The sequence below is a fragment of the Mobula birostris genome, chromosome 14, assembly GCF_030028105.1.
Source record: "Mobula birostris isolate sMobBir1 chromosome 14, sMobBir1.hap1, whole genome shotgun sequence".
In the NCBI taxonomy this organism is placed as follows: domain Eukaryota; kingdom Metazoa; phylum Chordata; class Chondrichthyes; order Myliobatiformes; family Myliobatidae; genus Mobula; species Mobula birostris.
Window position 1 is genome coordinate 23013898 of NC_092383.1, and position 24944 is coordinate 23038841.

The 24944-nt window shown below is 41.7% G+C and overlaps 1 protein-coding gene across 7 annotated transcripts in view; it reads right to left on the reverse strand.

The window, feature by feature from the left end:
• LOC140209773 (WD repeat-containing protein 72-like) overlaps positions 1-24944 on the reverse strand; it is a 360805-nt gene that overhangs the window by 294384 nt on the left and 41477 nt on the right. For all 7 annotated transcript variants that reach the window (XM_072278224.1, XM_072278225.1, XM_072278229.1 and 4 more), the window contains exons 2-4: positions 15420-15585; positions 7776-7876; positions 5230-5308 (exon numbers count right to left, since the gene is read on the reverse strand). In XM_072278224.1, the coding sequence (XP_072134325.1) occupies positions 5230-5308; positions 7776-7876; positions 15420-15572 (333 nt within the window). In that variant the 5' untranslated portion in view covers positions 15573-15585. The remainder of the gene's footprint in view (positions 1-5229; positions 5309-7775; positions 7877-15419; positions 15586-24944) is intronic.

Here is a 24944-nt window from a genome sequence, read left to right on the forward strand (position 1 = left end):
AGAATTTCAAGTTGCATACTGTATACATTCTCTGATATTAAATGAAACTATTGATACCAATGAATCATTTATCTGAAATATACAGGTGCAATTGAAGCCAAATATTTTCTAGCCAAAGTCTTTCTCCCAGTCTACTGCTAGATAGCACACTACATAACAGTGACTTGGCTATTTTCAAGAACACTGTGTTTTCTCCTATCTCAGAGGTCCCATGATCCAGGTTTAATTCTGACCTCTGTTACAGTTTGTTTACATGGAGTTTTGTCCTCCCCAGTTTCCTCCAAGTGCCATTTTCTTTCCACGTCTCAAAGATGGCTGATTGGGTAGGTTAATTGAAATGTGTGGGGTAGTGCTACAAACTGGGAGGTGCTTATGGTATTATAGGGATAATAAGTTACAGGGAAATGTAGTAGGACATAGGATTAGTTTGCGAGCTGGCATTGACTCAATGGGCAGAATGGTCTCTTCTATGCTACAAGGAAATATGGAAATAGGTATACGGAAACAATATTTTGCACAAAAAATAGTTCAGATTTCTGGTTTTAAATAATCCATGATGTGGTACCAAAGCCGCATCAGCAAACGTATGCTTCACCAGATTGGTATTGTGCAATCAGGTTCATCTACCAACGCTAATACTTCTATTTTATCCCTCTTATTTGCATGAAGGCATCAGGGGCATTCTAGCATTTAGATTATGAGAACACTCAGTCCTCTTTTATTGTCATTTAGAAATGCATACATGCATTAAAAAATGATACAATGTTTCTCTGGAGTGATATCACAGAAAACAGGACAAACCAAAGCCTAACAGTGACAGAACCACATAATTATAACATATAGTTACAGCAGTGCAAAGCAATATCATAATTTGACAAAGAACAAACCATGGGCATAGTAAATAAAATCTCAAAAGTCCCTGAGTCGATCGACTCCCGAATCCCCGATAGCAGGCGGCAAAAGGGAGAAACTCTCTGCCATAAACCTCCAGGCACCGTCAACTTGCCGATGCCTTGGAAGCAGCCGACCACAGCCGACACTGAGTCCATCCGTCTGAAAACTTCAAGCTTCCGACCAGCCTCTCCGATACAGCCTCCCGAGCGCCATCCTCTGCCGAGCGCCTTCAACCTCGCCCCGGCCGCTGAAACACATAAAGCCGAGGATTTCGGGGCCTTCTGTTCTGGAGATTCCAGTTACTACACAGTAGCAGCGGCAGCGAAGCGGGCAGAAGTTTTCCAGATTTTCCTCCGTACTGTCACGTCTGTCTCCATCAAATCAGGATTGTGCATGGTCCCCTACTTGACAGATAACAGACATCACCACTGAAGTGGCCACGCGCACTGCTGTCGCGCCGCCATCTTCTCCTCCTCCATCTTCTATGTATTTCCTCTCTCTAAATTTTCTTACAAGTGTAGTGGTAAGGCCCTTCCTAAACCATTGGACTGAGTGTGAATCCCATAAAAATGAAGAACTAATAATGTACATCCAGGTCAAGACATTCTGTGATTTGGAAAGTAACAGGAAGGGGGACGTGCTCCAACAGGACCTCTGCTTTTCCTTCTAGAAGTTGCAGGCTTAGGAGGTGCTGTTGAAGAAGAACTAGTGAGTAACTGCATCACGTGTTGTAGCTGGTAAACATGGCAGCCATAGGAGGTGTGATAGAATGAATAGTTAATGTGGTACATATGTTGCCAGTCGAGTTGCTGCTTTGTGTTTTTCAAGGCAAGTGGCAGCTTTAACAATGCATATGCATTGTTGCCTTGTAATGCAGGAGAGATCCTATTGAGTCTTGAGGCGAGCTCTTCATTGCCGCTGACCTATGATCCAAAGTATTGATGCAGTTGTGTTAGTTACGTATCTTGTCAATGGTCATAATTATAGTGAGAGATTCAGCAATGGTAATATTATTGAGGGGATATGGTTAAATTTGCTGGGAATAATCCCTGACTGGCATTTATCCAGTATAAATGTTATTTATCAGCCTTTGTGCAATGCAATACCTTCTGATAAGCTGCAAATGGAACAGAATTCTGTGTGATCATTAGCAAACTTCTTCAGTTCTGATTTTATGTTGGACTAAAAGTTATTCATGAAGCAGTTGAAGATGTTTAGGTCTAGGACCCTGTCATGGGAGCTCCTGCTCTGAGGTCCAAGGCCCAAGATGATTGGCCTCAACAACCACACAATCACCTTTTTGTGCAAAGTATGGCTCTAGAGCTGTTTGCAAAACAAAGAGATGATTATTGAGTACAAGAGGAAGAAGCCAGAGGTCCTATGAGCCTCATTAAGGGATCGGAGTGGAGAGGGTCAGTAATTTTAAATTCCTTGGCATAATCATATCAGAGGATCTGTCCTGGGATCAGCATTTAAGCGCCACTGCAAAGAAGATACAACAGAGCTCAACTTTCTTAGAAGTTTGCATAGATTTGGCATGTCACCAATAACTTTGACAAACTTCTGCACATGCACAGTGGAGAATATCCTAACTGGTTGCATCATAGTTGGTACAGGAACACCAATGCCCAGGAATGGAAAAGCCTACAGCAAGTGGTGGATCACAGGCAAAGCACTGCCCACCATTAAGCACATTTACATGGAGCACTGCCACAAGAAAGCAGCATCTATCAAAGTTCAAAGTAAGTTCATTATCAAAGGTTGCATACATCACCATATGCTACCCTGAGGTTCATTTTCTTGTAGGCATTCAGGGAACAAAGAAATACACCAGAATCAATGAAAAATTGCACACAAAGACTGACAAACAACCAATGTGCAAAAAAGACTAACTGTGAAAATAAAAAAAATAAATAATAATAATACATAATACATAAATAAATAATGCTGAGAATATGTGTTGTAGAATCCTTGATAGTGAGTCATAGGTTGTGGAATCAGTTCAGTGTTGAGATGAGTGAAGTTATCCACTTTGGTTCAGGAATCTTTTGGTTGAAAGGTAAGAAATGTTACTGAACTTGGTGGCGTGGGACCTAAGGCTCCTGCACCTCCTTCCCAAAGGCAACAGCGAGAAGAGAGCATGGCCTGGAATGTGGGGGTCGTTGCTGATGGTTGCTGCTTTCTTGTGCAGACCTCCTTGTAGATATCATCACGGACCCTCACTGTCCAGGCCATGCTCTCTTCTCTCCACAGCTATCAGACAGGAGATATAACAGCTTTAGGTCCAACACGACCAAAAATTCAAAGTGCATTTATTATCAAAGAATGTATAAATTATACAACCTTGAGATGTGTTTGCTTACAGGTAGCCACAAAGCAAGGACCACGAAAGAACCCAGTTAGAGAAAAAAAAGACCAACACCCAATGCGCACGAGAAAGGAAAAGAAAATCACAAATTGTGCAAACAATTGAAGCAAATGACAGCAACATTTCAAACCAAATTGAGTCCTCAGATCCAAACCCCAAAGCAGCCCAGAGTAGGTCCAAAGCCTCCCTTATCAGTTCATCATATTAACGGGCACGGAGCACTGCAGCCAGGGCAGTCTTCATAGCCTCAGCGCCATAGAGGGAGGAGTGAGTGATCATTGCACAGAGCAAGCGAAATCGGCTCTTGCTTCGGATCCTGACAGCCTGTCTTACAACCATCAAGCCCTGCAACCCTACAGCATCAAGCTCCTGAACCAGTGTGGATAACCTCACTCACCACCACTCTGAATTAATTCTATAACCTACAGACTCACTTCTAAGGACTCTTTACAACTCATGTTCTCAGTAACTTTGTCAATTTTGTCTTTTACTTTGCACATTGGTTGCTTGTCAGTCTTTATTAATGTATAGGTTTTTGTAAATTTTATTGTATTGCACCTATTTTTCTGTAAATTCCTGCAAGGAAATAAATTTGATAATAAATGTTACTTTGGCTTTGACTCTCCCCTCTTGTCCTCAAATTTGCCAATACTGCTCAAGTCAAACACAACTTTGAGATTAAGGTCTATCACGATCATTTCATCTCTGAAATTCATTAAGTATGTTTGAGTCAAGAGTTCTGGGGCTGTCAGGTACCGTAGAGCACTACTGATCAAGCTACTGGTGAGTAAGTACTATTTAATAGCCCTGTTGAAGACAATTTCCATTACTTTGTTGATGACTTGGAGCAGGTAAATAGGGTGGTGACTAATGGATTGGATTTGCCCAGCTGCTTGTGGACAGGTAATCTAGGTAATATTCCACTGTTAGGCTGACATCAGTTGAGCAATGGAGCAGCTCACATTGTGTAGCATGCTTTCAGAAACCATGACCCTGGTCATATCTAGTGCATACAGTCATTTCTTGAAATGTCATTAAGTGAGTTTAATTAGGTGAAAAATATCTTCTTTGAAAGTGGAGACTTCAGAAGGAGGCTTGCGATGGATGATCCACTTGGGAAGTCCGTCTGAAAACGTAACCCACCTTTGATTTTTACACTCGTGTTTTGGCCTGCACCATCGCTGAGTATTCATAAAGACTCCACCTCCCATTGTCTATTTGTCAACCACCAGTCATGACTGGATGTGGCAGGAGCAAAGATCTTTGACCTGGTCTGTTCACTGTGGAATTGTTTGACTCTGTCTGAAGCATGCTTCTCCACAGTGGCTTTTCAAATGAAGCTGAACATTGGTTCAATACAACGTTATATTAAAGAATAACATCAGATCTTAGTCATATAAAGTCATGTAGTCATTTGCGGTGGCACAATACAGGCAAGCTGGGTTCAATTCCCACTGCTGCTTGTAAGGAGTCTGTATGTTCTCCCCGTAACAACGTGAGTTTCCTTTGAGTGCTCCAGTTTCCTCCTACAGTCCAAAGATCTACCAGTTGGTGGGTTAATTGGTCATTAAAAATTGTCCTGAGATTAGGCTAGGATTGCTGGGTGGCATGGCTATTCTGTGCGGCCTGTTCTATGCAGTATCTCAATAAAATCAAATTTAAAAATATATAGTAAATTGGCTCTGTGTCTATATGAAAAAGCAAAATTTACTATAGTTTGTCGCTAATTCCATTCCAAGCTGAATATACTGCCAGGTTCAGCCATTTAAAAGGAGCTGGTTTTCTTTCTAGCTTCACCATGTGTTCATGGAAAATTAAAATAAATCCTTTTCAAGTCATCGCAGTTAATCCCAATTTTTGAGAACTTTTTTAAATTGCAGACTTCAGTTCTGTGCTTTCAAAATGCAATGCATGACAGCAACATATGTAAGTGAATTAAGCGTCACATCAAATGCCAGTGTACTTACATAGATTGAAGTGTGAGTGAAGGGCAGTTTTGTATGTTCAATGCATTGGCCACTGGTGACATTCCAAAGGCACATCTCCCTGAAAAGAGAACCTCATACATTAATCTTCACAGCATCTCAAGTCAATTGACCAAAATCATTTCATAGCATCAAGGTTTTCTTTACTGCCACAGTTAAAAGTGGACAAACCATTTTTTTTTGTTATAAATTACTGAGCATGAAGGTGTTCTGGCTATAACTTAAAGGTGAAACATATCTACTCCTTTCTGTTGAAGTAATTACATCCTGCAGCTCAGCTTGAAGCCTCAGTTTGAAGCCTAGTAACTAACCTACATGCAGCCCGTAGCAAATTGCAGGTAAACCAACAATATGGGTTGTCAGTGATTTAGATTGTTCATCATTTGTATGAGTCACATCCAATTAACAAATGCTGCCTTTCATCCAAATTAAACCTGATATTCTTGAAAGCGCCATGCATCCTGGAGACTTTCACTTTTATTTATCTTTCAGCTGTCTCCATGCCAAGCTCAGCTTTTACCATTCTTTAAAAACACACTGCCACCCACTGGAAAACTTTTTACAGTGCACGTCTTTCTTCAAATCAGAGAGAGCTTGCGAAGAAATGTGGCTGTTGCTGCGGTGATGCCTGACTTTGTGTCTTTTGTAAAACTCCAGATCTAAAGCTATTTGATTACTTTTATTGTTTGCACTCTCCCCATCCCTCCCCCCCTCGGTGGAAATGTTATCAGGGGAAGATAAACTCTAATGGTACTGACCCCATTCCATCCAGCTCCCAATATCTAGTTTCATTCAGAGAACAAGATTCAAATTGGTGACTCAGAGATGAAGTTTAGGCCACACCACTATATCATTGCTCAAAACTACCCCAGCCTCAACTCATTTATGACAGAAACATTCATTGAAGCTTTATGATCTCTGGGCTCAATTACCCTGTTCCTGATAAAAGGTAATTGACCTGAAACCTCAGCTCTAATGCCCTCTCGTGTACACTGTCCGTCCTGTCGAGCACTGTCTGTGTTTTTTGCTCTTAATTCAGATGTCCAGCAACCGCAGCCTTTTTATGATACTCAGTGCCTCATTCGACCTTCTGTAAAAATCACTTAAGAGATATGAGTTGTTATTAACAGTAAATCTACTGGGTACCCTTTTGCTGATATAACATGATATTCTGGTCCCATAAAATCCACTTGCTTAATGGAGCTTAAATTTTAATTAGAGAATGCTCAGCTGATGATCTGCAAAGGCAGGCTCTGTGAAATGTGGTCAATTACTTGCTTACATTCCTGTAAGTGATCAAAGCTCACGTTCGTTCTCCCTAAGTTGCTGACAATTGAAAAATAAAATGGACAAAAACTTTCCACACTGGACCAACTGAAGAAGTAAGTTCAGCTGACGTCATTGTTAGCCTTGATGTGTTATTTTTCTAAAGGCCTGTTTCCTTAACTTTGCTGCTGATCTGTAATTTAAATCTTCCCTGCTTTCTTTACTTATTGAAGCAAAACAGGAGAATCTGGAAATACTCAGCTGATCTGGTTGTATCTGCGGAGAAAGAAACTGAGTTAATATTTCAGCTCGATATGGTTTGAGTGAAAGGTCACTAGCTGAAACATTCATTTCTCTCCTCAGTGGGGCTGCCTGACCTCCTGAATTTATCCAATGCTGTTTTTAGTCACAAAGTCATGGAGTGATACAACAGAGAAACAGGCCCTTCAGCTCACCAAGTCTGCACCAACCATCAACCACCCACTTATGCTAATCTGACACCAGTCTCATTTTTGTCCACTCTACACTGGCTCCCTCCTGATTCCACCACTCTCCGACACACTAGTGACAATATGCTGTGGCTAGTTAAATTACCAAACCACATGCCATTGACACTTGGGAAATAAATAAAGCACCCTGAGGAAACTAGCAAAGTCACAGAGAGAATGTAGAAAGCCCGTATTGACAGCACGTGAGGTCAGGATTGATCCCAGGTCTCGGGCGCAGTGATTCTCATAACTGTGCCACTGTGGTGCTACAAAATTAATTTCAGATTTTCAGCATCTGCAGCATTTTGATTTCAAATCTTACCTCATAAAGGCAACATCTATCGTCAAAGACCCCCACCGTGCCATCTTCTCAGAGCTACCGTCACCCTGAAGCCCCACACCATCAAGTTCAAGAACAGCTACTTCCATTCAACCATTTGGTTCTTGAAGCAACATGCACAACACCAATTATTACCTCAGAATAGCAACACCTTGATCACTTTGATGGCCTTACACTAAAATTATACTTTATTTTCTGCTTTATTTCTTCCTTGTATAATTCTGTATAAGTTATGTTTAATTTATGCTCCTCTTGTGAATGCTGTGTCTCTGACCCCCTTTGCCTGTGGCACTGCTGTAGTTAAGTTTTTCTTTGCAGCTGCACAGATACTTACTTGTGCAAATGACAATAAACTTGACTTTGACCTTGATCTCCTGCAAGGCAGAGACTCCTCGTGCAGTGCTCAATGAGACCACTTAGTCAGAGAGACTCACCCATTTTCAGCTGCGCTGACGATGTATGGCTGTTTCTCACTTGCTTTACCAAGGGAAGTAATTGAAGCAGTATGGCCAAACAGCAAGATCCGAGGTAAAGTCTAAGGAAGCAAAAGAAAATGTAATCATATGCACAGGAAACAAACTTGATTTTGACTTTTAACGCATGTGGCTTGAAATCAGATTTCACTTTTTTTGGTGTGCGAAACAAATCCCGACTAACATTCGGACATCCAAATGAGTGATTGACAGAGTATCAAGAAATTGGCAAAAGGACACAATTGAAAAGATGTGAGGATGGCTTATCTCTTGAAACTTGCACAAAGCATGTCAGAGCCTTAAAGGATTTCTATTCATGGTACCTGCTTGAAGGTAAGAGAAGGCTTGGAGGAGGAGAACACAATTCTCAGGTAGCTGGCCACCCCAGCTCACCCTATACTGCACTCGTCTTCACAGATCAAGTTCCGAAATACTGCAAGACATGGGCACATCACACTATCAGAGATGGCATTATGTATGCTGGTGGTGGATAATGCACAAAGGCTACAATCAGTAATGGGACATCAGCAATGCTATTCGGAATATGCCCAGCAATAACATTACAGACTGGCAGATGGAGAGAACAATGCCTTGATGGAAACTTGTGGTCCCTTTAACTCTCATTTATTGTGGCAGGTGGCTTTATGTGTTTATTTAAGTTATAAATGCAGATCACATTTCACTCCTTTAACAGGCAATTTCTATCAGTAAGCATGGAAATAGCTACAGTACACTTGCTGCTATCATTTCAATGTACATTTGGCCTTGGGCAAACATCAAACTTGTTAAGGTGAACAATGTTCAGGACAATTCCTCATTGATTCCCATCATTAATAATTAAGCACCGTTATATATGAGCAAAATAATTCATGCACAAATTATGCACAAAATGTGCACAGAAGCTGCAACTTCTCAGCAATCAAACTTTGGGAGCATAAGCCTAGAAATTGGTTCAATTTGTGCATGTTTTACACACTAACTAACACTTCTGGTTGAGATAGTGAGCCATCTGGAAAATGACATGGACACTTTCATATGCAGTTCATTCTGGTGTAGCTGAGGTGTTCCTGGTCTCAGGAACCTAAACTACACATTTATTCCTGCAGTAGCATAATTAGTAGCATGTTGTGTGGGCTATGATTTTTTGCTGATCAGATATAAAAACTAGGAGCTCATTGCAGAGCGGGTAGCAATGAGACATCAACTAAAGGTTCTGCATTTTGCTTCCAATATCCGGAACACAACTCTTGCCAGCCTCGGTTTTCAATGCTCGGGATAATTTAAATTGCATCTGTAGGACTCCCTTCACTCCTTGTAGACGTCTTCTACTGTTCAAATCTGAGCTGCATGATGTGATTACTGCTCCATCAGGGACATGAAACTCATCTGGGGTGTATAAACATATAGGATACCACCATGCCCTCTCTTTCTGGCCTGTCCCTGCTTCAATGTTTGCTTCCACGAGAAAAACACATTTTCTTAGCAAGTTCCCTGAGATCGAGGATGACTTGCATCCACTTCAATTTTATGGGTTCCAAGATGACGGATGAGGCCGTAGTGGGAATTGCAGAGCTTTCCGCTATTGGAGCAAAAGGTGCCTGAAAGATTGGGCAGGTGGGTCATTGGAGAGATGTCCCACTCCGGTCAATCACCTGTGTTCTCCCTATACGTTGAGTTGAGATTGTCGAGGTTCTCAATATGATTACAAAACTTCTCTAGCTTGGGTGATCATGGACTACGTATTCAAAAGAGTCACTAAAGCAAGACAGTGACTATACTTCATTAGGAGTCTGAAGGGATTTGGTATGTCAACAAAAACACTCGAAAACTTCTAAGATGTACCATGGAGAGCATTCTGACAGGCTGCATCACTGTCTGGTAAGAGGGGGAGGCTACTGCAAAGGTCCGAAAAGAGCTGCTGAGGGTTGTAAATTTAGTCGGCTCCATCTTGGGTACAAGCCTACAAGGTGCCCGGGACATCTTCAAGGAGCGGTGTCTCAGAAAGGCAGTGTCCATTACTAAGGACCCAGGGCATGCCCTTTTCTCACTGTTACCATCAAGCAGGAGGTACATAAGCCTGAAGGGTACACACTCAGTGATTCAGGAACAGATTCTTCCCCTCTGCCATCCGATTCCTAAATGGACATTGAACCGGTGAACACTACCTCACTTTTTAATATATATTATTTCTGATTTTGCATGATTTTTAATCTATTCAATATACATATACCATAATTGATTGATTGACTGATTACATTTCTTCTTCTTTTATATTATGTATTGCATTGAACTGCTGCCACTAAGTTAACAAATTTCATGACACTTGCCGGTGATAATAAACCTGATTCTGATTCTGATTCGAAGGATGTTGTATTATTTCAAGGAGATTTTAAGCATACCATATAACCATATAACAATTACAGCATGGAAACAGGCCATCTCAGCCCTTCTAGTCCGTGCCGAACTCTTACCCTATCCTATTCCCACCGACCTGCACTCAGCCCATAACCCTCCATTCCTTTCCTGTCCATATAGCTGTCCAATTTAACTTTAAATGACAACATCGAACCTGCCTCAACCACTTCTGCTGGAAGCTCATTCCACACACCTACCACTCTCTGAGTAAAGAAGTTCCTCCTCATGTTACTCCTAAACTTTTGTCCTCTAATTCTCAACCCATGCCCTCTTGTTTGAATCTTCCCCACTCTCAATGGAAAAAGTCTAACCACGTCAACTCTATCAATCCCTCTCATAATTTTAAACACCTCTATCAAGTCTCCTCTCAACCTTCTATGCTCCAAAGAATAAAGACCTATCTTGTTCAACCTTTCTCTGTAACTTAGGAGATGAAACCCAGGCAACATTTTAGTAAACCTCCTCTGTACTCTCTCAATTTTATTGACATCCTTCCTATAATTCGGTGACCAGAACTGTACACTTGTATCGTTTCTGCTGTGCCAACTCTATTAACATTTTTGTACTAATACCACCGATTTTTCAAGAGTATCTGGGTAGACATTAACACAATACACAGTCAAACAATTACTGCAGTAAGAGATGTAGAATCCCAATTTCTCTGCAATAGATTTAGATTTCAGAGCAGGCAGAATACTGTATTGGATGATATTCTTAAGGATTACTATTATTAACATTGAAATTGTTTTCCTTTCGTCTGAACCAATTGCAGGGCTCAGATTATGGAAAGTATTTTTTGAAAAAGAATGGGAGTTAGCTGGTGACAAAAAGTAAACCTAACTTCTAAAGGATCATTCAAGAAGACTGAGACTTGAAGATGTTTGCCATTTCCCTCTAGCCCAGAAATGGGCGGTAACATTACTTCATTATCGCCAAATAATTGATACTAGAGCGTACAATCAACACAGCGATATTTGATTCTGCACTTTGCGCTCCCTGGATTACAAATCGATAGTAAATATTAAAAATTTAAATTATAAATCATAAATAGAAAATAGAAAAGGAAAAGTAAGGTAGTGCAAAAAATACCAAGAGACAGGTCCGGATATTTGAAGGGTATAGCTCAGATCCAGGTCAGGATCTGTTCAGCAGTCTTATCACAGTTGGAAAGAAGCTGTTCCCAAATCTGGCCATACGAGTCTTCAAGCTCCTGAGCCTTCTCCCGGAGGGAAGAGGGACGAAAAGTGTGTTGGCTGGGTGGGTCGTGTCCTTGATTATTCTGGCAGCAGTGCTCTGACAGTGTGTGGTGTAAAGTGAGTCCACGGACAGAAGATTGGTTTGTGTGATGTGCTGGACTGTGTTCACAATCTTCAGCAGCTTCTTCCGATCATGGACAGGACAACTTCCATACCAGGTTGTGATGCACCCTAGAAGAATGCTTAGTGAGGGTTTTAGGGAACAGGCCAAATTTTTTTTGTTTTCTCAGGAAGTAAAGGTGCTGGTGGGCCTTCATGGCAGTGGACTCTGCTTGATTGGACCAAGTCAGGTCATCTGTGATATTGACCCTGAGGAGCTTAAAGCTTTTGACCTGTTCCACTTGCGCACCACCGATGTAAATTGGGTCGTGCGGTCCGCTACTCCTTCTGAAGTCAACAACCAATTTCTTCGTCTTGCTGATGTTGAGGGATAGGTTATTGTCTTCGCACCATGCCACCAGGTTCTTAATTTCCTCTCTGTACTCAAACTCATCATTACCCGAGATACGGCCTACAATTGTTGTATCATCAGCAAACTTATATATTGAGTTCGATGGAAACTTGGCCACACAATCATGGGTGTACAGTGAGTACAGCAGGGGGCTGAGTACACAATCTTGTGGGGCACTGGTGCTCAGAGTGATTGTAGAGGAGAGCTTGTCCCCTATTTTTACAGCCTGGGTCCTGTCTGTGACGAAGTTGAAGATTTAGCTGCAGATCTGAGTGCTAAGGCCCAGGTTCCGGAGCTTAGGAATCAGTTTATTTGGAATGATGGTATTAAAGGCAGAGCTGTAGTCACTGAAAAGGAGCCTTACGTAAGCCTTACAGATGTTCCAGGGTTGAGAGAAATGCCAGTGACAATAGACAATAGGTGCAGGAGTAGGCCATTCAGCCTTCAAACTCATCATTACCCGAGATACGGCCTACAATTGTTGTGTCATCATTGAAAGGGAACGCTGGGGTCTCACTGTGATTTCAGTGATTGATGGTGAATAGTCGCAGCTGGAGAAGTAGATTAGCTGGAATGCCACGCCTGTTATTATGGGTTTACTTTTAATGACACATACCCCAGTGTTATGAACACAGCATAACACTGCCACCAGTCAATATTATTATCAAAGCAAAACAAATGAGTTAATTGTTATAAAGCAAAACAAAGATCTCACATGCCCACTACAGGGTATTCAAAACAAACACAAAGGGCCAAGCACACAATCGCTTAGACTGCAAAACCATAAGACATAGGAGCAGAATTAGGCCATTCAACCCATTGTGTCTGCCCCGCCATTCCATCATGGCTGATTTATTTTCCCTCTCAATCCCATTCTCTGCCTTCCGACCATAACTTTTGACACCCTGACTAATCAAGACCCTATCAACCTCTCCTTTAATTATACTCAATGACTTGGCCTCCACATCCGTCTGGGGCAAGGATTACCACAGATTCACTACTCTCTGGCTGAAGAAATTCTTCCACATCTCTGATCTCAATGAACATCTCTCTATTCTGAGGCTGTGCTCTCCGGTCCTAGACTCACCAACTATAGGAAACACCCTCTCCACATCTATTCTATCCAGGCCTTTCAATATTCAAAAGGTTTCAGTGAGATCTCGCTTCCCCCCCCACCATTCTTCGAAACTCCAGCGAGTACAGGCCCAAAGCCATCAAACGCTCCTCATATGTTAACCATTTCATTCCCAGAATCATTCTCGGGAACCTCCTCTGGACTCTCTCCAATGCCAGCACATCTTTTCTTAGACAAGAGGCCCAAAACTGCTCAAAATGCACCAAGTATGCTCTGACCAAAGCCTCATAAAGCTTCAGTATTATATTATTTCTCTCATATTCTCGTCCTCTCAAAATGAATGTTAACATTGCATTTGCCTTACTTCCCACTGACTCAAACTGCAAGTTAACCTTTAAGGAATCCCACACAAGGTCATCCAAGTCCATTTGCACCTCTGATTTTTTAATTTTCTCCCCATTTAGAAATTAGTCCACACCTTTACTGCTTCTACCAAGGTGCTGATGATCGACTTCAGGAGAAGGAAACCAGAGGTCCATGAGCCAGTTCTCATCAAAGAATCAAAGGTGGAGAGAGTCAGCAACTTTAAATTTCTCTGTGTTATTATTTCAGAGGACCTGTCCTGGGTCCAGGACTTAAGTACAATTACGAAGAAAGTATAGCGTCACCTATACATCTGTAGAACTCTGTGGAGATTAGTCATGATAGCTACAACTTGGACAAATTTCTAGAGATGTGGAGGGTATATTGACTGGCTGCATCACAGCCTGGTATGGATGGACTGATGCCCTTGAATGGAAAATCTTACAAAAAGTACTGCATACAGCCCAGTCCACCACAAGTAAATCCCTTCCACCCAGTGAGAACACTTACATGAAATGCTGTGGCAAGAAAGCAGCATCCATCATCAGGGACCTCCACCACCCAAGACATGGTCTCTTCTCGCTGCTACCATCAGGAAGAAGGTACCAGAGCCTCAAGACTCACCCCACCAAGTTCAGGAACAGTTACTACCCCTCAACTCTCAGGCTCTTGAACTAAAGGGAATAACTTCACTCAACTTCACATGCCCTATCATTGAAATGTTCTGACAACTAATGGACTCATTTTCAAGGACACTTCATCTCATATTCTTGACACTTATTGTTTATTTATTTATTATTATCATTTCTTTCTTTGTGTACTGTTTGTTGCCTTCTACATTCTGGATGAATGTCCAAGTTGAGTGGACATTTATTGATTTTGTTATGGTTACTATTCTGTAGATTTGTTGAGTATGCCCACAAGAAAATTAATCTCAGGGTTGTACATGCTGGCATGTAGATACTTTGATAATAAACTTACTTTGAACTTTGAACATCCCTGCACCATGTTCCTTCTGCCACCTCTTCTCACAATCTTCTACAGACTCCCTGTTTCCTCAACATTACCTGTCCCTCCACCTATCTTTGATTTGTTTGTAAACCTGGCCAAAAGGCCATCAATTTAGTCATCCAAATCATTGATAGCTTCTACTAGAGAGAATGAGTTTTGAAATGATATTGTTCTGAAACATCTTTGTTCTAGAACTTATTTTTTTAATATCGAAATACAGCACGGAATAGGTTCTTCCAGCCCTTCGAGCCATGCCATCCAGCAACCCCTGATTTAACCCTCGCCTCATCACAGGACGATTTACAGTGACTAATTAACCTATCAACTGGTATGTCTTTGGATTGTGGGAGAAAACCAGAGCAGCTGGTGGCAACCCACGTGGTCACGAGAGGAGCGTACAAACTCCTTACAAGCAACAGCGGGAATTGAACCTGGGTCATTGGTACTGTAAAGCGTTGTGCTAACCACTATGCTACTGTGCCATCGTGTTGTCTCATTTGCTACACAGGCATAGATGTTACAATGCAATTCCCCTCTTTCTTATTAAATCGTTTCAAGAAACTACAAACGTAGAAGAAACCTTAAATTGAAGAATGTTTTCCTTCTTTTGCGATGGGCAGCTGTCAGACCACCACTGCAATCAATAATAGTCATAGATTGCTGACCAGCATTTCACTGACATTTCAGCCCCGCCGACATAATGTACCTGCAGGTCATTTAAAATTATTTCAATGTCTTTTCTATAAAGAGGGAAATTGCATAGTTTTATACAAAGCCTGTGTATAATAGTAGCCTTTTTCATCCAGAACCATTAATTTATGAGCTTTTATGCCTCATAAATGTAATTTATTTTCAATTCAAAATATAAAACACAAAGCCATGTGTGCCTCCCTCTCGTGTTTTTTATTCTCTCTCTCTCTGTAACTTGTACAACGCAAATGAATAAATCAAATATTTTCAAGAAAAATGTGTACATTCGCAAGCAGACGTAATGAGCAATCATTACCTGAGAAGTATTCATGCAAAATACTAACCTTGAAATCAGGTGACAGGTTCCAGAGGCAAATCTGTCCCTCCCAACTTCCTGTCACTATAGTCCCCTGGTCATCAGTGAGCATTAGAGCACAGATGGAATGAGACGGTGCTTTCTTTCCCCACAACGCAATCGGCTGCACAATGCTCTTCATGGTGAGCAAACACCTGAAAATGATATAAAATTGTCAATATTTTCCCTGTATTTCAATTCTTATATTCTTGATATACATTTCTGTGCAAAAGTCTTACATACTCTAACTATATACACTCTGAGATTGGTTTTCCAATAAATTCTTTACATTCCACATTTGAACACTATAGGCCAGAATATTTTCATTGTCACATAACCTATCACCACAAATGCATATAAATAGCTGAGCAGCACTTACACTATACACATTCTGGAGGACACATTTCTGATGTTTTAATAGGTTGCACCACGTATAGTACTGCGCAAAAGTAGTTATGGTTATGTGACAATGAAAATATTCTGGCCTATAGTGTTCAAATGTGGAACGTAAAGAATTTCTTGGAAAACCAATCACAGAGTGCCACCCAGCACCTACTGCTCTGTGTGCAAAGCTCATCATTTTTCTCCTGAGTCGTTCATTATGTGTTATGTTGTATGACATGGGTGATCATGGTCTTTGATGGTGATTGTTCTTGGCAAATTATTCTACAGAAGCAGTTTGCTGTTGCCTTCTTCTGGGCAGTGCCTTTACAAGACAGGTGACCCCAGCCATTATGAATACACTTCAGAGATCGTCCGCCTGGCGTCAGTGGTTGCATAACCAGGACTTGTGATATGCACCAGCTGCTTATGCGACCACCCACCCCCTGCTCCTATGGCTTCACGTGACCCTAAATGGGGGGCTAAGCAGGGGCTACACCTTGCCCAAGGGTGGCCTGCAGGTTAGCGGAGGGAAGAAGTAACTTACACTTCCTTTGGTAGCGACATATCTCCACCCAGCCACCCAGAGTAAGACATAGAAAATTCTAGCACAACTCAGCAGGTCAGGCAGCTGAGGAATAAGCAGATGACGTTTTGGGCCGAGACCCTTCATCAGGACTGAAAAGATGGGGGAAGAAGCCAGGAAGGCATTTTTCCCCATCAGTTTGATACACTAATGAATGGAGTGACCACAGCAGTGATTTACTGCAATGAGCAAACTCCACTGTTTCAACACATGGCATTGTCTTGGAGGACTTTGCACGTGCCTTGGTGGGAGAGGGGAAAAGGGCTTGTTTTGCTGTTGTTATTTTGTTGTGTTCTGTGTTGTTCTGCCAAGGTAAAATATGTTGGCACTGGAGTGTGCGGCAACACTTGCAGGCTGCCTCCAGCACACCCTCAGGTGTGTTGGTTGTTAACACAAGCAATGTATTTTACTGTATGTTTCGATGTACACACAATAAATAAACTTGAATCTTTGAATGGCTATAATTCTCTATAGGCACTGACACAGAAACACATCTTCACCAGGGTGTAAGAGGGCAACTTCAACTTAAGCTGAAGGCAAGGACATGGAATCTATCACTGGGAAATGAGTGAAAACAACTTATTCCTTGCATTCACTTTTCCTTGGGTCCTGTAATGCCCAAAATCATATGTTTGAACTCTGCTTCCAGCAGCCAGTAGTGATATTCCACCTGCTGCTGCAACCTGCAATTTAACTGCTGATTTCCCACTGACAGAAGCCAATCCAGTCCTGCCCAAACCTGAAACCTGTGAGCCATTCCCATGATGAGTATGTGTTCTCCCACTCGCTTAACAAAGGTACTGTGAACAGAGGATAGAATATGCAAGGTCGAGAAGCTGGAGTGGGAAGAACTCTGCGGCATGGGGTGCTCCCAGAAAGCGTTTACTCGCCAACATGTTTCCAGCCAGTGTAGACTTTCGTGGCCCTTTCTTCCATTTACTGGCAGGTCTGCTGGAAAGCCACAGCTTGGTTCAAAAGCTGTCTCAATAGACAAGAATGCACCTGCAGAGAAAATGCCTTCCAAACACATTTTTGGCTATCATGAAGCTAACAAGCCTTTGACAAGTCTTTTTTAACACCTCTCTATCACAGATCAGTATTTCTCACTCAGATGAAATCACAATCAGGTGATAATGCAATTTTAAGTCAACTCTTATAACCTCTAACCCAGTTTGAGGTCATAAGAATTGACCAAAGTGGGCAGTATCACCCCCACTGGTGACGGTCATTCTTTGTAAGAGTGCGATAAAGCAAAAGGGGGTGGTGGGGGACATGCTTGGTAGCAATGGGAGACAACTGAGGGATTACAGAATTAGTTTAGTAAATTAATTTCTTATTATAACCATTTGATCCTCTGTGCCACCCAATTGATTACCATGTTCACGTAATCACGTCAACTCTTCCTTACCCATCGTTCTCTTAGACTTTGCTTGAAGTGCAATATAGTTGTTGAAAAGCAATGTGACACTTCTGTATTTGGTACATCATGAGAAAACTGGACTGAAGAAATCGTGTCACTTCTGGGCCTGGCTCACTCACTATTGTCATTCTCTACTGTAGTACAGCATTAGCTAGTACAATTCCCATACTCTACTCACACAGTGATGCAATTCCTGTAAATTAGGGCGTGGTGTTCAATGGGGTAAAGTTCAGAATTTACTCCCTTTGAATTGCTTTGACCACATTTCCCTAGCCCATGGCCCAAATGAGATATCACAGCCCCACTTAATGTACCTTCAGGCAGAGAGGCAGGTTTTGCCTGAGCTATGATGACGATGGTAACTTTCCCCTTTATTGATTGCAGCACTTGAGGTTGGACAAACAATTGGCAATTGACCATGGTCGTTAATCCATAACGAAGATGCCAGAAATAGGCCAAATGAAAAAGCATTGGTCGTGACCTCAGTGTGAAGTGCACTCTGGAACAAAGGGAAGGAAAGAGGCCAACCCTTATGCATGCGCTATTCTTATACCCCTGAGATGCCTGAAACCAGACACCGGTGCTGTGACACACAAGGCAACCAATGGGAAAGAGATGCTGCAGCCTTTAAACAAACCTATCGATGATCCTGTGTTGCCCTTAAGGCATTTATTTGACTTTGTTGGGTCTACGCTTTAAATGATTTGTTCGTAACTACTTTCTAGTAAAAGTTAAAGGTTGATAATTAAGTTACAGTATAACAAAGGTAAATTCATTGTCTATGGTATGTCGCAGCATGTGATGACATCACCTCCGGTTTCACTGCGTCTTATGTGTAACCTCCGGTTCGGAGAAGGTGTAAAGGCAGGTGCCATGCGTGCGGCATGATCGTGAAGAGCTCCATGTCTACCCACAAAGGAACATTATAGGAGCAATGCTGTAAGTTCCTATGAAAGTATTTGAAGTAAAAATATTAATGCGGTTTCTGTTAAGGAAGCGACGGTTCGGATGGCGCGCGTGTCGGCTTTTCAATTTCAAGCACGGGGTGGGTTCGGGCCCGGTGGCGGTTTGACAGGAACCTCTTCACTCGTTACTCGGGGAGGCTGGAGACACTTGCTAAAAGAAGAGAGCACGCCTGGTCTCCAAAATGAAACAGATGCTGTATATGTTTGTATTTTTTTATCTACAGTTTTCACCATACGATGTTAATGTGGACAAGTGAACAGTAAATGGTTAACCTTACTACGACTCTGCCTTCATTGGCTCCGGTTTAACTTGGTGTTTAGTCAGAGTTTCAACACACTGCATGAGAACACTACAGATCAGCATGATAGAAGTGGCTTTTGACCGACAACTAAACTAACCCCCACATAACAGCTTTATACTACATTTTATTGCTTATCGCTAAATCTGGAAAACCCTATAAAACTAGAGAAGAACTGATTCTGCCAGCAGTAAGGGAGGTTTTCAGTATGGTTTTGTAAATGTGAACAGCCCAAATAATTAAAGTGATTCCACTCAGTGGCAGCTCTGTTCAAAGACAAATAGATGAAGTGTCTGAGAATGTGGAGGACACATTACCCAACATATTTACTGTAGCACAAAAGAATTTGCTTTGCAGTCGGATGAATCAAGTTTGTCAGGCAACAAATCTTCGCTTCTTCGCTATGTTCGATTCATAAAGGATGAAAGCATGGTTCAAGGGTTGTTATTTGCAAGGAGATGCGAAACAGATCTGAGGTGAGAGTCAATATTTCTGGTTGTTGAAAAACTTTTCAAAGAGAAGGAGATTCCGCTCACCAACATTGTTGTTTTTGCAACAGATGACGCACCATCAGTGACAGGACGCCACAGCGGGGTTATTACTTTCTTGAAAAAAGCTGTACCTAACATTTTTACCATTCACTGCATAATTCACAGATGACATCTCATCGCAAAACCTAAATGATTGGCTGCAGAAATCATTAAATATTGTTATCAAAGCGGTAAATAACATCAAGTCCTATGCTTTCAATTCTGGACTATTTCAAGCTTTGTATTGAGAATGAAGAACAGTTCGAACACATGCTGTTGCACACAGAAGTTGGATGGCTCTCAAAAGGGAACTACCTGAGATGTTTTCATGTGGCTTTCGAACCTGTGATAAAATTCTTTGAAGATTTGAATGCTTCATTCAATATTCATATCAAGAATATTAAGCATGGCACTGCTTATTTCTCAGAATTATTTGCAAACTTTAGTGAAATTAGACTTCAATTGTAAGGAAATTATGTGAACCTTATCGAAGTCAAATCAGTTTCTGTCCAAGTTAATCCTGTTTAAGTGAAACGTTGGACAACATTATGACCTTTTCCAATTTATGAGCCTTTCTGAGTTGAAAGAAAGAATACCAGATGATGATCTTCAAGTACACTGTGCCCACCTGTTACAGGAAGAAATCTCTCAGCGCTATCCTGCGCTGTGGAGAAAAGTCAAGATTTTCTTTATTGTCTTTCCAATGTCATATTTAGTGGAGTGCAGTTTCAACGATGTCACCCAGCTTCTTTCAAAGTGACAAAACAGACTGCAAATTACTGAACATGGGGATTTGAGATTCCTCCTAGGTGATATTCAGCCTGATGTTGAAAGCTGATATCATTGCACCAAGCCCATCCATCTCATTGAAAGGTGAAAAGCAATGAAATAGTGAATAGTTGGACAACTAATGTACACCCTAAAATTGTTGATGAAATTATTTTACTGTAACTAAATAAAAAATAATTTTATTTTGTTGCTTTAGATCGATTTGAATAACTTTTGCAATTTATTTGTCACTGCTTTGAATCTGCAGTTCCTATTTTCCTTCACTATACATTGTAAATCAAAATTCTTTATAGTTTTTATGTATTGGATAGGAAGGGAGAGGGATGCACTGGGATTATGGTCTGGGGGCCAAGGGAGCAGTAACCCAATAAAGTATGGGAGCCATTGATCTAACCAGTTGTTCATTGTGACAATGGTGGTATGAGAGACTGCAGATGTTGGAATATGAAGCAAAATTAATCTGCTGGGGGAATTCAGTGGGTCAAGAAGCATCTGTGGGGGAGAGGCATTGGGGAGGTTGTGGGGAGAGGGAAGAATTGTCCAGTCCCAATGCAGGATTTAGGCCCACAATGTTAACAGTGTTTTTCCCCCCTAACAGATTTTTCTCGGCCTGCCCAGTTCTCCATTAGATTGTTGTTCAATCTGCCAATCTCATAAATTGACAGGTTAGAATTAGAGAAGCCGTAGACAGGATATTTAAGTACACGCTGCAATAATTAATGAAGTGGTACAGTACTGTGCAAAAGTGTAAGGAGCCCTCACAAACAACAGAAAATCTACAGATGTTGGAAATCTAAGCAACACACACAAAATGCTGAAGGAACTCAGCAGGCCTGGCAGCATCGATGGAAAAGAGTAAACAGTCAACATTTTGGGCCAAGATCCTTCATCAGGAGCCCTAGATACATACATACAGAAGTATTGACCTCCCCTCCCCACCCTGGAAGTTTTCATGTTTTATTGATTTACGACATTGAATCACAGTGGATATAATTTGACTTTTTCTGACACTGATCAACAGTAAAAAGATACTTTCATGTTAAAGTGAAAACAGATCTTTACAAAGTGATCTAAATTAATTACAAATATAAAACACAAAATTATTGATTGCATAAGTATTCACTTCCTTCAAGTCAGTATTTAGTAGGTGCACTTTTGACCCCAGTTACAGCCTTGAACTTCTGTGAATAAGTCTCTATCAGGTTTGAACATCTGAACACTGCAATTTTCCCTATTCTTCACAAAACTGCTCAAGCTCTGTTAGATTGCATGAGGATCATGAGTGAATAGATCTTTTCATGTCCAGACACATATTCTCAATTGAATTGAGGTCTGGACTCTGACTTGGCCACTCCAGGACATTAACTTTGTTGTTTTTTAACCATTCCTGAGTAGCTTTGGTTTTATGCTTGGGGTCATTGTCTTGCTGGAAAACATACAGTATCGTCTCCCAAGTCACAGTTCTCTTGCAGACTGCATCATGTTTTCCTCCAGAAATTCCTTGCATTTTGCTGCATTCATTTTACCCTCTTCCTACACAAGCCTTCCAGGGCTTGCTGTAGTGAAGCATACCCACGGCATGATGCAGCCACCACCATGGTTCACGGGAGGGATAGTGTGTTTTTGATGATGTGTGGTATCTGGCTTACACCAAACATAGCATTTAGTCTGATGGCCAAAAAGCTCAATTTTAGTTTAATCAAACCACAAAACCTTTTTCCAGCTGACTTCAGCGTCTCCCATATACCTTCTGGCTAACTCTAGCTGAGATTTCATGTGAGTTTTTATCAACAGTGACTTTCTCTTTGCCACTCTCCCACGAAGTTGTGATTAGTGAAGTACCCAGGCAACAGTTGTTGTATGTGCAGTCTCTCCCATCCCAGCCATTGAAGCTTGTGACTTCTCTAGAGTTATCATAGGTCTCTTGGTGACTTTCTTCACTTGCATGGTCACTCAGTTTTTGAGGATGGCCTGCTCTAGGGAGATTTAAGGATGGGTTCCATCACCTCTGCCCCTCTGACCCTCAACACAGGTCCCACAAGAGTCCCCCAGGGCTGTGTCCTGAGTCCCCTCCTCTACTCCCTATACACCCATGGCTGTGTTGCCACCCACAGCTCCAATCTGTTAATCAAATTTGCAGATGACATAACACTAATGAGCCTTATCTTCAAAAATGATGAGACAGCCGGCAGAGGAGAAGTCAATGCCCTGACACAGTGATGCCAAGAAAGCAACCTCTCCCTCAATGTCAAAAAAAAAGGAGTTGATTGTGGATTACAGGAGAATCAGAGACAGGCTAGCCTCTATTGAAATCAATGGGACGGTAGTTGAGAGGGTGAGTAGTTTCAAGTTCCTCAGTGTACACATCTCCGAGGACCTCATTTGGACTGTACAAAAAAGTGCAACAACACCGCTTTCACCTCAGGCAGCTGAAGAAGTTCAGCATCAGTCCCCAGATCCTCAGGACTTTCTACAAGGGGACCATCGAGAGCATCCTGACTGACTGTTGTCATAGCCTGGAATGGGAACTGCACTACCCTCAATTGCAGGACACTGCAGAGAGTGGTGCAGACAGCCCAGTGCATCTGTGGATGTAAACTTTCCTCTATTCAGGATACTTACAGCAGCAGGTGCGTAAAAAGGTCCCAGAGGATCATCAGGGTCTCCAGCCACCCCAACCACCAATTGGTTCAGCTGCTTCCATCTGACAAATGGTACCACAGCATTAAGGTCAGCATCAACAGGCTCCAGGTCATCTTCTTTCACCAGGCCATCAGATTTATCAATACACATTGATCTGATTGCTTATCTGACTGTACAATGATCTGATTGTGGTGTTTGGGCAATATCCTCCCACATTTCCCCTCTTCATCATTGGTACATTGCAACAGAGACACAACATAAAGATCTTTACTCCCTTGGATGTAAGAAATAAAATAAATACAATGCAATACAACACAATACGTATTAGGGGGTGAATACTTATACAATCAATTATTTTGTGTTTTATATTTGCAATTAATTCAGATCACTTTGTAGAGATCTGTCTTTACTTTGACACAAAAGCATCATTTTCTGTTGATCACAGTCAAAAAAAGCCAAATTAAGTCCATTGTGATTCAATGTTGTAAAACAATAAAACATGCAAACTTCCAAGCGCTTTAATTCGAGGTTATGAAATACCTCGAGGTGCATGACAAATAGGCCGAAGCCAGCATGGTTTCATGAAGGGAAGATCCTGCCTTACCAACTTATTGGAATTTTTTGAGGTAATCTCGAATAAGATTGACAAGGGAGAGGCTGTGGATGTTGTGTATTTGGATTTTCAAAAGGCCTTCGATAAGGTGCCGCATATGAGGCTGCTTAATAAGGTGAGAGCCCATGGAATTATAGGAAAGATATTGAAATGGGTGGAGCATTGGTTGATAGGCAGAAAGCAAAGGGTGGGAATAAAGGGATCCTATTATGATTGGTTGCTGGTTACTAGTGGTGTTCCGCAGGGGTCGGTGTTGGGGCCGCTTCTTTTTACGACGTATGTCGATGATTTGGATTATGGATTAAATGGTTTTGTGGCCAAGTTTGTGGATGACACCAAGATAGGTGGAGGAGCAGGAGATATTGAAGAAACGGAAAGGTTGCAGAGAGACTTAGTCAGTTTAGGAGAGTGGGCAAAGAAATGGCAGATGAGATACAACGTTGACAAATGTACGGTTGTACATTTTGGAAGAAGAAATAATCGGGCAGATTATTATTTAGATGGGGAGAAAATTCAAAAATCGGAAGTGCAAAGGGACTTGGGGGTCCTTGTGCAGGATACCCTAAAGGTTAACCACCAAGTTGGATTGGCGGTAAGGAAAGCAAATGCTATGTTGGCATTCATTTCAAGAGGAATAGTGTATAAGAGTAAGGAGGTGTTGATGAGGCTCTATGGGGCATTAGTGAGACCTCATTTGGAATACTGTGTGCAGTTTTGGGTCCCCTATCTTAGAAAGGATGTACTGATGTTGGAGAGAGCTCAGAGAAGATTTATGAGTATGATTCCTGGAATGCAGGGGCTAACATATGAGGAGCGTCTGTCGGCTCTTGGATTGTATTCATTAGAGTATAGAAGAATGAGAAGGGATCTCATAGAAACATTTCGAATGTTGAAAGGGTTCGACAGAGTAGATGTGGAAAGGTTGTTTCCCTTGGTGGGTGAGTCCAAGACAAGAGGCCATAGTCTCAGAATTAGAGGGTACCCAGTTAAAACAGAGATGAGGAGAAATTTTTTTAGCCAGAGGGTCGTGGATTTGTGGAATTCATTGCCACATATGGCTGTGGAGGCCCGATCATTGAAGGTGTTTAAGGAGGAGATTGACAGGTATCTAGTTAGTCAGGGTATCAAGCAATATGGGGAAAAAGCCGGAAATTGGAACTAGATGGGTGAATAGTTTAGCTCATGGGGGAGCTGCGGAGCAGACTCAATGGGCCGAATGGCCTACTTCTGCTCCTTTGTCTTGTGATCTTGTGATCTTGTGAATGCGTTTAATAGGCAGTGTGTATGT